Source organism: Oncorhynchus mykiss, chromosome 1 (genome assembly GCF_013265735.2).
Source record: "Oncorhynchus mykiss isolate Arlee chromosome 1, USDA_OmykA_1.1, whole genome shotgun sequence".
Lineage (NCBI taxonomy): Eukaryota > Metazoa > Chordata > Actinopteri > Salmoniformes > Salmonidae > Oncorhynchus > Oncorhynchus mykiss.
The window spans coordinates 57,229,547-57,248,439 of record NC_048565.1 but is presented as its reverse complement, the minus strand read 5'-3'; the positions used below and the strand labels follow the sequence as shown (position 1 = coordinate 57,248,439).

At 42.1% G+C, this 18,893-nt stretch overlaps 1 protein-coding gene across 1 annotated transcript in view; it reads left to right on the top strand.

Moving 5' to 3' along the window:
• cdh23 (cadherin-related 23) overlaps positions 1-18,893 on the top strand; it is a 655,816-nt gene that overhangs the window by 311,985 nt on the left and 324,938 nt on the right. Inside the window, exon 9 of the mRNA XM_036980724.1 lies at positions 3,908-3,986. Within this exon, the coding sequence (XP_036836619.1) occupies positions 3,908-3,986 (79 nt within the window). The remainder of the gene's footprint in view (positions 1-3,907; positions 3,987-18,893) is intronic.

Here is an 18,893-nt window from a genome sequence, read left to right as displayed (position 1 = left end):
ACTCAGGACCTATCCTTATGGAACCTACCCTACACCTGATTTTTACCTGGATCTCACAGAGGAAAAGCTTCAGTTGGGACCTATCCTTATGGAACCTACCCTACACCAGATTTTTACCTGGATCTCGTAGAGGAAAACCTTCACTCGAGACCTATCCTTATGGAACCTACCCCACACCAGATATTTCCGAGCGGTCATTACACGATGGGCCTACTGAATAAACTCAGGTTTTCTTGGTCCGTATCCTATAATTGTTCAGCATATGATTCTCATCTCCCCAAGATGTCAAAATGAGTGGAAACAGGTGTAGGAACTGTGCCTACCTTGTTTGTTGCCAGCTCCTGCTCCACTGATCTGGACTCTCTGGTTTGACTACAAATTGTGGTAAACCCTGCTCGCAGCACCAACTGTTAGGTTCTAATTTTCAGAGTACAAACTCAATGGAGTACTTCAGCTTCATTGCTAAACTCTGAATTAAACATTGGTAGTAATTCAATATCTCCAGAAAATAACATAGTTGGCTCACGTTCTGAGGAGCTGGGGGCATACAAGATAGCCTTGACCATGGACAGAGTCTTGTTGTCACGCCTACTCCTGCTGCCCCTCCCTGGTGCTCAAAGGCGCAAGGCTCCCCAGTATTATGCACTCCTGCCACCAGCAGTACGCACACCTGCCTTCCCCTGTCATGCACATCTGCGATTATTGGACTCAATCACCTGTGTCATTACCTCCCCTATATCTGTCTGTTCCCAAGCTCTGTTCCCTGCTTCAGGATTAATGTTTGTTTGTCTTTGCACACCCAATTCTGATGCTCTCTTTGTCCTGTTTGATGTCTGTTCCATGTTAAATGTTCTACTTCCTGTACCTGCTTCTCTTCTCCAGCGTCGGTCCTTACAGAATCCTGAAGCCTGAAGGATGTTGTCGAAATGGGACGCTAGCGTCCCACTGTGGTGCGATGGGTGTCGCCCATTCACTCACGCTGACCGGCTCCAGTACTTTGTTCTTGACTAAACTTTTTGTGTGATAGCATAAGTTATTTCAGAAACTTTGGTTTGCTATCTGGTATAATGCTAAGCTTCACTATATTCTATTTCATGATACCTAGCTCTCCATTAAAGACTTCTCCATGTTTATTTAAGATTGCAGGCAGGCCTGTGTCTCCAAGTGCCATTCTACCCATTGAAGGCCAGTCCAGTGTGATTTTCTCTAGCCACGAATGTCCCAGTAGTGATAGATAGTCTCCTTTTATTACGTAGAGTGGCAGCTTTTCAGGTTGTCCATTTAACTGTGACCTCAGTAATGTCTACATCTGATTACATCTTATTACTTATTACACCTGTCTGACTGTAGAAGGGTGTATAGTAAATGCAATGTATTTGGCCACATTACACACAAAAAAATGTAGGCAGGCTCGTTCGATGTGACCCTTTTTACCACAGGCTCGTCCTGATGAACTCAACTGCTGAGCCTCTTTAGCAGCTAGTTCCATGGACACACTGACTTAAATCGCCACATACTAGTCTGTCTCTAATGGTGTCATTTAAAACGTCATTAAACTCACAGTGCTCTGACAGTTTACTTAATGCAGCAGCAAACAAAACATTGTCACTGATTTTCCCTCTTCCTGATTTCTTCTGTCGAACCTAAACCTTTCATCAATAACTAGTGGTTTTGGTGAAAAGTGTCCTTTCAGTATTTCCACAATATCCCCGTATGTCTTATCTGACCTGTCTGGCTGTAGCAGGCTGCGTAGCATTACATTACACAATGAAATGTAGGCACAATTGTGCCCTCATCAATGTCATTTGCAAGAGCAAAATATTCTAATCATTCTGTATATGAGCTCTACTCCTCAATACTTTCATCAAACTGTCCAATATTTTCAACAATTAAAGACATTTTACGTTTTTCAATTAGCGCCGGATTCTCACTCTCTAAATTGTCCTCAACCACGGCAACGTTATGTTCTGCCGCAGCAATATTTTCGTCAATCACTTGATCTTCATTCACGTCACTCACTGGCATTTCATCTTCAAGTTTGCTCACTTAGCAATTTTTAATTCCAAAGTTCGTCTTCACAGCTGAATAAATGGCCTTTCCTTTCCTCTTCCTTTACTCCTCCCTTTTTAATCACATTGTTTTCCCCCTCCAAAGTCTGTGTCATATCCTTTTCTGCAGTCCATGACAATGCTAACTCTCTCTCTTAGCTAGCTCAACTATGCACTTGCCTCTGCTAGCAATACACTGTGCTAACATTAGCCTACACTGTACCAAGGAAAATAACAGTTTTAGACTTAAGAAAAAAAACGACTTCTTCTAGACAGAAGATTTACCGAAGGTTCAGACTTACTTGTCAGCCATTCATCTTGAACATGCTCATCTCAATGCATTGAACCCTCCCAATGAACCACACTAGTGTTTGGCTGTGATAAGCTGCGGGGCTAGATTGCCTGAGTGGGTGTCAACTGTCCTCAAGGCCGCTGATACTGTATTTACACGTAAAAGGATATTAAACATGTAGCCCTGTTGTAGGTCATTTCTCAAATGCTATCCCTTTCTTTCTCTCTCCTTCTCTCTCGTGTTCTCTCTTTCTTTCTCTCTCCCTCTTTCTCCTGCTCCCTCCATCCCTCTCTTTCGCGTTTTCTCCATCCCTCCCTGTCTCTCTCTCTCTCCTTCCATCTCTTTCTGTCTCTCTGTTTCCGCTAATCAACCTGCCATCTGTACAAAACTTTGATGACGGGTTGAGAGAGTAAAGGCTTTGTCAAAGAACAGCATAGGGCCCGAGTTTGTGGCTGTTGTTTTGGATTTGTGTTGTCAGAAATGACATTTAAACCCTTTCTGGGACAAACACAATTTGGCTGTCAAACCACTGAGCTGAAATGGTAGAAGTGGGAGTATATTTTGGGAGGGGGAGGAGGGAAGGTAGTATTGTACAGGGATAAGGGATGAAGACAGAGAGGAGAGGGGGAATATGTTTGAGCTGAAAGGGAGTGAGTAATAGAGAGAGAGGGGAGGAGGGTGAGGGGAGTTTAAATGCTGGTTGATTGAACATATTGTGTGGACAGCAGGAGAATATTGCTCATATTACTTCAGCTCTCCCTCCCTCTTTCTCTCTCTCGCTCACTTTCCTCTCACAGTCTCCCTCACTGTCTCCCCCCCCATCTTCCTCTCTCCCCTCTCCCTCTCTCTCCCTGCCTCTCTCTCTGTCTCTCTGGTAGTGATCGCTCACCTCTAAAAGAGCTGTAATTGATTCTGCTGTAATTGGTCAATGACAGGAGATGCTTTGGCAGAAGTGGAGCATAAACACGCCTCAGACACATTTTGTGGAATCAATGGGAGGTAGATAGTAAAGGAGAGAGGGATGGAGACAAGAGAGGGAGGGGGTGTTCTCTGGTCAGCTTGGAAGAGGTAGCGAGAGAGAGGGAAAGGGAGAGAGAGGGATGGAGAGAAAGAGAGACTTTTAAGTACCGCCACCGTGTCTGATTGAGGCGCGGAGGCAGAGAAAGCTCCGCGGATCAAAGACTTTTCAAATCGCTTTTTTTCTGAACCCTCTCTCTTTATCGTTCTCTCCATTTTTTTTCATGACTTGCAGCCTTATCTACTCAGCTGTAGAGTTTTGAAACAACAGGAGAGAAATAAGGCCAGTCCATTTGTGCTTTGTGATGATGTTAGTTACTTTGTGGCAGCAGACATTTTCTTGTTTTCTAAGTGCGTAATGGCTCAGGGATATTGGCTATACATGTTTAATTAGCGGAGGGGGGGGGGGGTGTCTATGTGTTCCTATGCGTACTGAGTTTCTCGGTGTGACCGTGTTCTAAACATCTTTCTACTGTGTGTTTGTGTGCGTGTATGTATGTGTTCATGCCTGTCTGAATGCCTATGTGTTTGTGTGTGTGTGTGTCCACAGGGCTATGAGGTGCGCAAGATAAAAGCCATTGACCAGGATCTGGGGAGACCGAGGGGCATTGGCTACACCATCATCTCAGGTCTGTCAATCAATCAATCCCCATCACACACATACGCACAGACACTCAAAATCAATCACTATGATGATGATGATATTACAGAATACTACACAAGGCTAATCCAAACACATAACAATCAATGCTTTCATATAATAATGCAATATAATAATAGAATAGTCTATAAACTATCAAGCTCTGTTCAGTGCAACCGTGCAGAACATTAAATATATAAATATAAATACGTCTAAATATGATCAATCAAGATCATAGTGTCCATCAGGGAGTTTGGCTACCATGTCTCCTCCACCTGGGTTGTGTTCAGTTGGACACTGTAGCAAAACATTTTGCAACGGACACTGCAAATAACAATTTTGGGGGAGACAAATGTTTATACCTCCCTGTTTAACTCTGTTTTAAACCCCACAAGTTCTGTTACAATACCTCACTACAGTTAAACAGACAGAAACATAATGTCCTGTAAACCAACATACAGGAGTTGGGGCAGTGAAGGTGTTTGTTTGTCTGTGTGCGTGCATGTTGGGGACGTCCTCTGTGATGTGCTCCATCTCTTTGTTTCCCACAAAATACAGACACTTCAAACAGAACTTTCTTCAACTCCCTTCCATGTACTGTACAGTATGTACTGCAGCTGAATATGAAAGGTCGTAAGGAAAGGATGAGGATAATTTCCACCAGTCTGTATTGTGCTGATAGGCTAAGAGACCTACTTTATGTTTTGTTGTTGTATGACTAAAACCGAGTCATGTGGGGTTTGTTGGCTGGGTCCAGTTCTTTAACCTTTTATACCACAATGGAGGGGGAAGAAGAGAGAGGGAGAGAGGTGTTTTGTTCTGCAGACTCGTTGTGAAATTATTAGGCCTACTAGAACAGGAGAAAGCAGCACAATCTGATGAGTAAAGTATTTTGCAAAATTATTTTAAACTAGCAACTTATGCACATGTCCACATGCAATAAATGATGCCCATCATTACACTCATAAACAATTATGCTTTTTCAAAACGCAAGATAGGCTACAGAAATCAACTGCGTTTTACACCTGCATTTGGAGCTGAACTTAAGTCAATATCAACTAGGGATATGTCGTGTTACTTCTCTGGAGTCCAGAGCAATCAAAATCATATGGCCTACTTGTAGCGGAGGTTGCAGAGTCAGATGGAAAGCGTGTTCTTTCTGCCCCCGCCATCACTTTGGAGGGCAAGTCTGCCTGTGGTAGCTCTGTTCTTACGCACAAATATTGTAAAAAATCTGCCAGAATATGTTACATCTTCATCTCTTAATATTGACGGTAGAGGTATGTTACTGCTGATTATCTTTAGACGTATAACCAGTAGCCACCCAAATTAGGCATATCTGAAATGTGAAAATGATCAACAAAAGGAGTCCGCAGGAGATTGCTAAACTGTATTTCATATGGATAAGAGAGGACGGTATAATGCAGAGAAGGCACTTTCGTCAACTATATATTACAAAAGTAAGAGCAGATCAGTGTCGCTAGTTTACAGCAGGACACATACTACAACGATATTCAACTAATGAGAAAAAACTGAGGATACATATCGTACAGTAAATTAATAGAAATATAGAGAGGAATAGATGGAAAGTCATGCAGAGAATTGAGCTCACTTGTATGCAAACCATTTTTTTGCCGATGTTTTCTTACAGTACTCATATTCAACAGGAGTTGCACGTTCATAAATTCCTCCGTTATTTTGCGATCTGGCACACTCAGACGAGAGTGCTCTGAAATCGTAGTAGATAGACAGAGTGAATTTACGAAAACAGCCAAATATTGTTAGCCATCTAGGTGTCCCCGTGATACAGTCTACTCAATGGGGAGAGCATGAACGGCAACAACACCCAGATAGTGTCCTCTTTAGTTGTCACAACACTGTGACAAAGGCTGTGTGATTTGGTGCACTCAGCTCTCAGCTGCGCGACATACGTCCGTGTCCGTATGACCTCTCAACAACATTGTTCCATAATGTTACCGTATTAGCTAAACCTGTTCACTTTACTAGTAGTATGCAAATGTTTGGTGGCACAGAAAAAAAAGAAAATGATGTGAGTCTGGTAAAATAATCTGTGGTATTGTGTAGGCTATAGCAATGTTTTATTAGTTAGCTAGGGTTTGAAATAGGTATATCTAGCTGTCTTATTTGTGTTTGTTCAATGCCTCAATTGATTTTATAAACTATATTGGATATATGGTGGTACAGATACCTGGTTCAAATCAACCCAAGACAATGAACCCTGAAGATTGGACAAAATGCATGACAAGGTGGCCCAGAGGAAACTAGCTGTTCTCAACCCCTACGTTGCCCAATTCTTCCAACAGCTCACTGAGTTTAATTGAAGACCTCTAGTGAGGTAGGTACACACACACACACTTAATATGTCACTTGTCTTTTTACCTACAGAGTAACAGCCCTGGTGCTCTCTGGCTACTATTATATATATTTTTTATTCTTGTCCTAGGGGTGAGAAGCGGTGACCCAGAACTGAGGAGGATTGTTTCTGAGCCCCATGAGGAACACCTTATGCTGCGTGGACTTCTCTCTCTTGGATGCTCTCCTACCCAAACTGTCATGTTGTGTGTTTCACCACCTTTAAATCCCCTTGCCTCGAATAGAGTTGCCACTGATCATGGATCTAGGATTGTACCCAATCCTAATTTTAACTCCACTTCCATCTCTCTTTGTCTCTCACCCACATCCCACACAGAGGCACACAATATAGTTTTTAAATTAGTGTTGTAAGGATGCTCTTATTTGGTTACATATGTGTTAATTAACGGTTGTTACTTCTATTGTCAATTAATGTTGTTCATTTGTTGTTAATGTTGCTACCAATTTGAATAAATGTATTTTATGTACAAATGCATTATTTTTTTTACATTTAGATTTGAAGGATAATATTATTGTAAATTTACAGCAGGGATGCTGTCATATGTTTTACAGTATTAAAAAGTCATGAATTAGATAGTGTGTCTGGTCCCTGTGGTAGAGGGAAATCGTAAATTATAGTGCTGTACTAAGCCCTTATGGAGCTGGAGCCTGTAGGCTTGATCAAGTCACTATCAGTTAAATAGATCACGGATAGTGAAGGATGATGATGCAGCGCCCGGATAATGAGGTAGGAGGATGAGGCGGGGAGGTGGGAGGATGATGCAATTTGGTGTGTGGGTGTGTGTGTATATTTGTGTGCGTATTTCCACATGTTCGTGTGCTTGCATGCGCATAAGTGTGTGTGTGTACGCCTGTGTGCTTTTGTAAGACTTCTTCGTCTCATATCCTCGAGTGTCCTCAGAGGGTGTGACTTAGTCCTGTGGGACTCGTCTCATTAGTTCAGTAATTAAGATAAACAAGGTTTTAATTGCAGAGATGATTTGTGTTAATGATCTGGAGACCTGGATCAGGATATCCTCCCTCTCCCTCTCTCTCTCTCCATCAGAGGGGTAATCTGGGATTTGATGCATACAGTAGATTGTGACGCTCTATGAGCTCTGGATCTGTTGTTGATGGGTGTGTGTGCGTGTGTGCATGGGTGTGTTTTTGGGGGGGTGGGCTAAGAAAGAGGTTGGGTGTGTTCGAGCAGTAAGGGTAAAAAAGCTCACTGTAGATGAAAGTCGGCGATTGATGTCGGGAATGTGCATCTGCGACAGATGACTGTGGTGGTTTTCAAACAGCAAGGCTCAGATCAACATGCAAGTGTCAAAATTGCTGCTATTGTTAATAAAAGTTCTCTATAAATGTCTAAATACGTTTCTCGAAACCACCCATATCACGCACACGCAAACTAAACACATAACGTGTGTACAATTAATTGGTTAGAGTGAGGTCTCAAATATCACTTTAATTTGTATCCCCTGTTGCTTCAGAATCGCAGCAAAGTTGGTTCCTGTTTCAATCACATCTTTGGTCATGTTCACTTGGGCCAACCAAAAACACCCTAATGATTGGTTAACAAATAGTGCCTCCCACAATGCAGGTGATAACTGCAGCGACTTGAAGGAGACTTCATCAAAAACTGCATTTAAAAAATTAAAAAATTCACCTTTATTTAACCAGGTAGGCTAGTTGAGAACAAGTTCTCATTTGCAACTGCGACCTGGGAAGGATAAAGCATAGCAATTCGACACATACAACAACGCAGAGTTACACATGGAATAAACAAAACATAGTCAATAATACAGTAGAACAAAAGAAAACAAAAAGTCTATATACAGTGAGTGCAAAAGAGGTAAGATATAAGAGAGTTAACCTCTCTGGGGTAGGCGGGACGCTTGCGTTCCACATGGCCAATAGCCAGGGAAAATGCAGAGCGCCAAATTCAAATACATTTCTATAAAAATCAAACTTTCATTAAATTACACATGCAAGATAGCAAATTAAAGCTACACTCGTTGTGAATCCAGCCAACATGTCAGATTTCAAAAGGCTTTTCGGCGAAAGCATAAGATGCTATTATCTGATGATAGCACAACCGTAAACAATGAGAGAGTAGCATTTTTCAACTCTGCAGGCGTGACACAAAACGCATAAATAAAATATAAATCATGCCTTACCTTTGCCGAGCTTCTTTTATTGGCACTCCTATATGTCCCATAAACATCGATATATATCCATCGATATATATCCAAAATGTCAATATATTTGGCGCGTTTGATCCAGAAAAACACCGTTACGCAAGGTTGCTACAAAATATCTCAAAAGTTACCTGTAAACTTTGCCAAAACATTTCAAACTACTTTTGTAATACAACTTTAGGTATTTCGAAACGTATATAGTCAATCAAATTGAAGACGGGGTGATCTGCGTTCAATACAGGAGCAAAACAAACTGACGCTACTTTTTCTGGTTTACGCGCCTCTATCAAAAGGTTCACATGAAGTGACGTTCGTTCCGAGCTATGGTACTTCTTCGTTACACAAAGGAAAAACCTCAACCAATTTCGACATCCAGTAGAAGCGGTAGGAACTGCAGGAAAGTCTATTAGAATTCTGGATTCCCCATGAAAACATTGAAAAGACAGTAACTTAAAAAAAAATATCTGAATGGTTTGTCCTTGGGATTTCGCCTGCTAAATAAGTTATGTTATACTCACAGACATGATTCAAACAGTTTTAGAAACTTCAGAGTGTTTTCTATCCAATACTAATAATAATATGCATATATTAGGATCTGGGACAGAGTAGGCGGCAGGACAGTTTGGGCACACTATTTATCCAAAAGTGAAAATGCTGCCCCCTACCCCAAACAGGTTAAGGCAATAAATAGGCCGTGGTGGCGAAGTAATTACAATATAGCAATTAAAACACTGGAATGGTAGATGTGCAGAAGAGGAATGTGCAAGTAGAGATACTGGCGTGTAAAGGAGCAAGATAAATACATAAATACAGTATGGGGATGAGGTAGGTAGATAGATGGGCTGTTTACAGATGGGCTATGTACAGGTGCAGTGATCTGCTGTGACAGCTGGTGCTTAAAGCTAGTGAGAGAGATATGAGTCTCCAGCTTCAGAGATTTTTGCAGTTCGTTCCAGTCATTGGCAGCAGAGAGCTGGAAGGAAAGGCGACCAAAGGAGGAATTGGCTTTGGGGGTGACCAGTGAGATATACCTGCTGGAGTGCGTGCTACGAGTGGATGCTGCTATGGTGACCAGTGAGCTGAGATAAGGTGGGGCTTTACCTAGCAGAGACTTGTAGATAACCTGTAACCTGTAGCCAGTGGGTTTGGCGGCGAGTATGAAGCGAGGGCCAACCAACGAGAGCGTACAGGTCGCAATGGTGGGTAGTGTATGGGGCTTTGGTGACAAAACGGATGACACTGTGATAGACTGCATCCAGTTTGTTGAGTAGAGTGTTGGAGGCTATTTTATAGATGACATCACCGAAGTCGAGGATCGGTAGGATGGTCAGTTTTACGAGGGTATGTTTGGCAGCATGAGTGGAGGATGCTTTGTTGCGATATAGGAAGCCAATTCCAGATTTAATTTTGGATTGGAGATGCTTAATGTGAGTCTGGAAGGAGAGTTTACAGTCTAACCAGACACCTAGGTATTTGGAGCAGGTGTAGGCAGTGATCGGATGAATAGCATGCATTTCGTTTTACCTGCTTTTAAGAGCTGTTGGAGGCCACAGAAGGAGAGTTGTATGGCATTGAAGCTTGTCTGGAGGTTAGTTAACACAGTGTCTAAAGAGGGGCAAGAAGTATACAGAATGGTGTCGTCTGCGTAGAGGTGTATCAGAGAATCACCAGCAGCAAGAGCAACATCATTGATGTATACAGAGAAGAGAGTCCTCCTGAGGATTGAACCCTATGGCACCCCCATAGAGACTGTCTGAGGTCCGGACAATAGGCCCTCCAATTTGACACACTGAACTCTATCAGAGAAGTAGTTGGTAAACCGGGCCAGGCAATCATTTGAGAAACCAAGGCTGTTGAGTCTGCCAATACGAATGTGGTGATTGACAGAGTTGAAAGCCTTAGCCAGGTCAACAGGTCGATGTATACGGCTGCACTGTAATGTCTCTTATCGATGGCGGTTATGGTGTCGTTTAAGGCCTTGACCGTGGCTGGGGTGCACCCATGACCAGCTCTGAAACCAGATTGCATAGCGGAGAAGGTACAGTGTGATTCGAAATGGTCGGTAACCTGTTTGTTGACTTGGCTTTCGAAGACCTTAGAAAGACAGGGTAGGATAGATATAGGTCTGTAGCAGTTTGGGTCTAGTGTCTCCCCCTGTGAAGAGGGGGATGACCGCGCCAGCTTTCCAATCTTTGGGAATCTCAGATGATACGAAAGAGAGGTTGAAAAGGCTAGTAATAGGGGTTGCAACAATTTCGGCAGATCATTTTAGAAAGAGAGGGTCCAGATTGTCTAGCCCGGCTGATTTGTAGGGTTCCAGATTTTGCAGCTCTTTCAGAACCTCAGCTATCTGGATTTGGTTGATGGAGAAAAGGTCGGGGCTTTGGCGGGTTGCTGTGGAGGTTGCCGGGCAGTTGACCGGGGTACGGTCAATCAAATTAACCGATTACCTTTGATGATCTTCGGATGTTTTCACTCACGAGACTCCCAGTTACACGGCAAATGTTCCTTTTGTTCCATAAAGATAATTTTTATACCCAAAATACCTCCATTTGTTTGTCACGTTATGTTCAGAAGTCCACAGGAAAGAGAGGTCACGACAACGCAGACGGAAATTCCAAATAGTCTCCATAATGTCCACAGAAACATGTCAAAGTTTTTTATAATCATTCCTCCGGTAGTTTTTAAAATATATATTCGATAATATATCCACCGGGTGTGTAGGTTCTTCAATAACACCGGGAGAAACAATGGCCGCTTGACTCTGTAGCGCAAAACTCACTCTGAGAGCCCCTCATTTTTCTAAATAAAAGCCTGAAACTATGTCTAAAGACTGTTGAAACCTTAGGGAAGCCATAGAAAAAGGAATCTGGTTGATATCACTTTAAGTGGCGGATAGGCATGCATAGGAACAGAGATGTTTCAAAATAAGAGGCACCTCCTGATTGGATTTTCCTCAGGGTTTCGACTGCAATATCAGTTCTGTTAAACTCACAGACAATATTTTTTAGAGTTTTGGAAACTTTAGAGTATTTTCTATCCTAATCTGACAATTATATGCATATTCCAGTTTCTGGGGCTGAGAAATAGGCAGTTTCAAATGGCCAAAAACGAAAATACTGCCCCCTACACGCAAACGGTTAAACTGCCTCTTTGCTTGAAATCATGGGGAAATCAGCCAAGACCTTAGAAAAAAATTGTAGACCTCCACAAGTCTGGTTCATCCTTGGGATCAATATCCAAATGCCTGAAGGTACCACGTTCACCTGTACAAACAATAGTACGCAAGTATAAACACCATGGGACCACCATGGGATCATACTGCTCAGGAAGGAGAGGCATTCTGTCTCCTAGAGATGAACCTACTTTGGTGTGAAATGTGCAAATCCCAGAACTACAGCAAAGGACCTTGTGAAGATGCTGGAGGAAACATGTACAAAAGTATCTATATCGACATAACCTGAAAGGCCGCTCAGCAAGGAAGAAGCCACTGCTACAAAACCGCCATAAAACCACAACAGTGGTAGGCCTGATCACTGACAACGATGACAAAGCCTATAGGGAGGAGGTCAGAGACCTGACCATGTGGTGCAAGGACAACAACCAAGTCTGTAATGTTTCGCAAACCCTGCCACATTCGACGAGAGTTGGAGCCGGTGTAGTACGATTTGATCTTAGTCCTGTATTGAAGCTTCGCCTGTTTGATGGTTCGTCGGAGGGCATAGCGGGATTTCTTATAAGCTTCCAGGTATGAGTCCCGCTCCTTGAAAGTGAGAGCTCTACCCTTTAGCTCAGTGCGAATTTAATCCATGGCTTCAGGTTTGGGTATGTACGTACAGTCACTGTGGGGACGACCCCCTTGATGCACCTATTGATAAAGCCAGTGACTGACGTGGTGTACTCCTCAATTACCACTTTTTTACTACCAAAAAATTAACAGGTGGGAACTTATTTGAAAAGAGATTAAACATCAAGGTTATCTGATGTAAGTGCGAGGTCCTCTGTTACAAAGAATTTTAAATGTTTATGTACAAAAATGGACACTCCTCCCACTCTTAATGTTCTACAGTGGTGAACAGCGTTATAAGGAGACATGTCATAAAGCATGGTTGTCTCTTCGGTCAGCCATGTTTCTGAACGGGCAACAATGGAAAATTCATGACAGAGTAGACAGATAATGAACAAGGTGATCATGATTTTTAGGAAGACTGCGAACGTTCAAATCAAAGGTAGAAAATAAGCATCTCTTGGAATTGGATAAACTGCTATACAGGTTGTTAAATTGCTTAACATTATATGATAGACTTATTTCTAGTAAATATCAGGAAATTTGAAGCTGGATCAACACATTGTGTGTATTGTTTTTTATTATTGTATTGCTTGATATTACTGTACTGTTGGAGCTAGAAACACATGCATTTTGCTGCACCTGCGATAACATCTGCAAATCTGTGTACACTACCAATACACCGTGATTTAGTTTGATACTGTTTATATTTAGGTGCCAGAACTTTCACCCTGATTCTTATGCAAAGTACAGCACACATTACCCCAGCCCCTAATCCTGGAATCAGTCCCCCCTGGCCCCTCTTGTCCCTCAAAGCCTATGTCCCATACCCAGAAAGACAGACAGACAGACATGCATGACAGACACACAGACATACATCTATGATCAAACAGGCTTGGTCAGGGGGATGCACAGTACATCACAGTGATGACCTCCGGGACTGCCAGTCTTGCCAGTCTGAATGCCCAGATGAGGCCCATGCAGCCAGCCCCACACACTCAGCTGTCTCAACTTCTGTGGCTGTAGGTGGAGTAATCTTATGGAGCCATGAAAAAATATGGACAAATGTTCAGCTGCGCTTGTTTGTACAGTATTGAGCACCACAGGCAAAAACTCAACCTGTCTCTTACTATATCTCTCTCGTGCACACACACTGACAGAACTAATCCACATCTTAAGCGTCTCTCTCAACATTCCAACTAGAGTAGTAGGAGTTAAGGGTTTGAGTATGCATTATGATTTTAAAATGCTGTTTAAAACACGATCCCATTTTCTTTTACTGTATGAATAAGTTTGTCCAAGGCTAGAGGCTGATAAAACGCAAATGTGTCTTTGCATATAGCATCTGTAGCCAAAGGCAAGCAGGTGTGTGACCCAGTGACCGGAGACTGAGGGGTGGAACTGAACCTTTCACCTCCTCCCATCTGGCCTGTCGCCCAAACAGCCAGCCTGTCCCCCCTCAGAGTGTGTGTGGATGCGTATGTGTGCATGAGTGTGTGTGCGTGTGTGTTTTTGTGTGTGTGTGTGTGTGTGTTTGTATGCATGTTTGTTGGAGACAGACAATGGTAGATTGGTGGGGGGGGGCTGCTGGCCTTGTCGTACAACTGCCCCAGAACACAGGTCAGCCAGGTACAGCCACAACATTTCCCGCCTGGACGCACAGATAAGCAAGAAAAGGCGATTACTTCCCACCATCCTCCTCTCATCTCCACACAAATCTCTATCCCTCAGTGTGGCTAGATACTCTGATTCCCTTTTCTTCAGGCTTGGGTCTGTAACTCTGTATCAGCTACAAGCTGTAGCATTGGCTAAGGCTAATACCTGCTTATTTTATAGGGAGCTCTGAAGTCTGCCCGGGGGATTTCTGTAAGTTTTTCAGTTAGCCACTTTGGGGCTAACGGCGCTCAGACTGGGTGCTTCCTGTAATCTCTCTGAGGAGAGGATGTGTAGTTCACTGGGGGTCCATCCCAAAGGGCACCCTATTTCCTATTAGTGCACTTCTTTTAGCCAGGGCCCATAGAGTGCCATTTGGTACACAGATACATCTAAGCCCTGTTATGATTCCATTCAACTATGAATAAAATAATAAATAATCAACATCTCTATATAATATAGTAGCTATACAGATATTATACATATTATGTAACAGTAATAGAGGACCCATACTTATCAGTTAGTCTGTCTGTTAGAAGGTCATATACACACTACATAATAAATACAATGTCTTGGGACTGTCACCAATGCACACACTATCATCAATGCAGATGCCTATCAATACTGTGAGTGTGTGTTACTTATTCATATTTTATTTAATTCAGCAGAAGCTTGAAAAACAAAGGAGAAATCTGTTTGAAATCCAGACATATGTTGTTTCAAAGTCTTACAATCCACTACAACATGCTCCTTTCAAAGCTGGAATCCTACACTCAGAGAAAGTAAAACGACTACAAGAATCAAAGACCGAAATAGAAGTTGAAATGTAGAACAGAGAAATTAGGTTTGAGATACTATTCCACGATAACTTTAAAAAAAAACTTTCTCAAGATTTCATGAAAGGGGTCAGCCAAATGGATCAAGGTAGGGAGGAAAGGGAAAACATTCCAGTTGAGTAATCTTGGCTAGCAAACAGACAGATGTGACTGTAACTTGTGTTGTTAACACACTACCAGCGTACATCCCAAATGGCCCCTCTTCCCTGGTCAAAAGTAGTGCCCTATATAAGGAATTAGGGTGCCACTTGGGACACTGCTCTCCACTTATCTCCTTCCTTATCCACATTGTTATTACTGGTTCATCTTGATTATTTATTTCTCTCGCTATTTTTTTCCACTAACTTTCTAAAATACATTTGAAAGATACCGACTCATCATAGTAGCCTAGCCCATAGATCTATATGTTTTGATAAGGTTTGTATCACCTAAAGCGGCCAAACATATTCTTAAAATGATGCACATTAATCCACTTTACAAGGGGTGTACAGCCTAACTGGCATACACAAGCAGTTTCAAGTTTGGGGAAGATCATTTTTACTATAAAAATGCACCTTTATAATCAAGGCATAACATGCATAATCGCATTTGCAGTCATTTTTGATAATGATGTTTTCCTGCTAATGGAACATTTCTGCTTATAGCCTACTGTCATGTGCTCATTGCTGCGCTTATAATGTGAAGAATAGCCTAATAGTTTAGTTAAGCTAAACGTTCTGATCTGTTGCGTCAGCCACATTGCGTAAAAAAGGTTTTTTGATGCTAGTGGTTGTATTAATTTAGCATCTATCGCATCCCACAAATGTTTGGAATATGTATTTCTTGCACAGAATAGAACAGGTTGACTTTTGTACTTACGGGGGAGAGTATTGACATTCATGTAGGCTATGTTTTTGCAGTTTTTTAGGCCTACTCATCTTGTTGGCTGAAAAAAAGTAAATGTGGACAATTCTTCCAATATCTTCCATATGCACCTAGATAAGGACGTGCGCAGTTGCGTCCCTGATGTGTCTGTCTTCACTTGTAGCCTGTGAGAAAGACCAGATAATGCCACAGAATTCTAAGCAAATATTTTCTGCTAAATGAACTAGTGTAGTCCAAATCCAATTTGCATAGCCAGATCAGGACAACTCAAGAGTATGCTATTCTGTTCTTCTGAAATATATTACATTTTCTTCATATCATAAATAATGGATTTATTGTGAAGGTGTAGACTATATTACCTGAATCGATTAAACTTTTTAAAATGTAGATGCTCCAAAGGTCTGCATCAATGGCTCGTAGGCTATGTTTGGAAGCCAGGAGATACTAAATATATTTATGTTAATTAACGGTCACTTACCGTGAGACCGACAGTTATTTGCTTGACCGCCACATCCCTTGTCAGAACCTTGTTAAAACATTTTGAAAAGATCTCTCCTTGGCTTAGTCATAGTAATTAAAATGTGAGAACTCTCGCTGCATGCTGTCCTCCAAAGCTCACTGCTGTGAGAGTCATTGGCTACGCCCTGAATCACACAAGATTCCATAGTGCTCAACTTTTTTGTGTGTGACAAAGTGGTGCACTAAATAGGGAATAGGGTGTGATTTGGGACGCAAAATAGTGTTATTGTCATCACCTTGCCACACACTTGATTGAACTCACCAGATATGTCTGTTTCCAGTTCTCAAAGCACAACCCCCCCCCCCAAAATAATTACACGTGTACAGTATGTTCTCCACTTTTGTGATTCAATGCACTCTTAGCAAACAGATGTTGCTCTTAGCAAACAGATGTTGAGAATTTCAATAGCTCTTCTCTCAGCAGTGAATGCTGCCTTGCTGGTCTACAGCACATATCAAGTCAATGAGACTTGCTTACTATATGTAACAGTAACATAGCCTACTATATGGATATGTTACAGTATCGCAATCCTACCTATTAACTCCTATGCAAGTTCTATCCAAATAGTGATTTAACATGAGACACAGCCAAGGCTGTAGTATTGGTAATCGGCAACAAGATCACTGTTGTATTCCAACAATTCCACTACAAGTAATCACACACTAACTTTCCTATTTGCATGTGAAAACGGGAAATGTACACACCAGCGCGTGTGTGATTGGTTTTACCATCCTTGTGGAGACCAGAAGTTCTCACAAGGATAGTAAAACAAGGAAATTGCGGACAAGGAAAAAGGCTATTTTAGACTTGGAATAAGGTTTAAGGTTAGGGTTACAATTAGGGTTAGGGTTACAATTAGGGTTAGGTTTAAAGTTAGCAGTTAGGTTTAAGAGGATTTCTGTTTGTGCTGGTATTAAACCTTGGTTTGCACGGGCCTATTGTAACTTCCTGCTCGGTCTGCATATGTATATGGCAAGTCAGTCTGGTATGGAGAGGGTGGGGGAACATGGGGCGGTTGTTTGCCTGAGGCATCAATGGAGGCGGAGAGCTCATAGGGGTCACCTGCGACAGTTCAAGAGAGGAAGACGAGGGTTGATTAAGTGGTGAGTGTAAACAAGTAGAACAAATAACAGCAATAAAGAATAAAGCTGGATCAATAAATGAATAGATAAATAATTGAATAAGTAAATAATATAGTAAATATTGAAAAATCACACCAGGGGATAAAGCGATTAAGGACTGAAAAACAAAGTGCTACTTTAAAGTACTTAATATAAGAAATGAAATAAATAAATACAATTTTAAAAACTACAGACAAAACAAGACAGGGCAAATAAATACATAATTTCTTCTTGAACTTATTTGTGTAGGTGGCCCCGCTGGCTCACCTAATTGGGCCCCCACAAAACCCTAAATTAAGATTTAGGGTATGGGGTTCGGTAAATAGGATTTTGAATGGGAATCAATTGTTTAGTCCCCACAAGAATAGTAAAACAAATGTATGTGTGTGTGTGTGTGTGTGTGTGTGTGTGTGTGTGTGTGTGTGTGTGTGTGTGTGTGTGTGTGTGTGTGTGTGTGTGTGTGTGTGTGTAGCATGCTTCTTGAGAAACAATGAATTTCTTATTTTCCAGTCCACTACAGTTGGTAATGTGAGCGCTTCATAGTATCAATCCCTATCACTTTGCTCCACAGCCCACACACTCTGACACACATTGATATACACACACACACACACACTTTCCATTCCACATGCAAATAGAAAGTAAGTGTGTAATTGGGAGTTGGAATACATCAGGTGTGTGTAAACATGATTTTAGCGGGATGTGTGTGTCTGTGTCTGTTTGTGCGCTTGTGAACGAGCAGCATTCTGTGTGTATGTGTGAGTGCCTGTCTGTCCGCCTGCATACGTGCCTGTCTGCAATTGTGTGTGCATGTGCCTGCCTGCCTGCCTACATGTGACACTGCCTCTTTCCCCTCCAGAGGTCCAATCTCAATGTCATTGCGAATGGGAGAAGAGGAGCACTCTTTTTGTCACAACAGCAATTAGAATATAAATATATTTTTCTTAATGAGACCCAGGAGGCAATCTGTATAATTTCAATCTGTCTCTTTGGCCAACCTTTGCAGGCTGCGGAGCCGCGGAGAAAGGCATCTGCGAAACCTGAGGCCGTCAAAGTCAAAACCCTCTCTACACGGTGCTGCACACCCAGCTAATCTGCCTTCCACCAAGAGAGATGGCCACTTGCTAACCCCAACCCCTACCCTGAAATATCGATATTGGTGCCCACCACTAATCTCTGTTTACTCCCCCACCCCCAGCACACACGCTCGTTCTCTGCTGTGACTTCATTTTGAGTAGGGTGACTGACTATCGACTCTAGCAGTCCCAGTCCCTCTCTCCCTCCTCTCCCGCTTCTCTCTCCACCTCTTGCCCTCAATCCAGCTTAATTACCCACAGGGCATACCTCCTCCTCCTCCTTCTCGCAGACTGCCTTTTCTCCCCAGCAAACCGGGAACATTCCTAGAATATTAGCTAAGATTTCCCTAATATTGTAGTTTGGGTTTTACCTGATATTAGGATAACATTTAGGATAATAACATTTTCAAAAACATTTTTTAATTAAATATCTTTGAAATGTTCTCCTAACATTCACAGAAATAT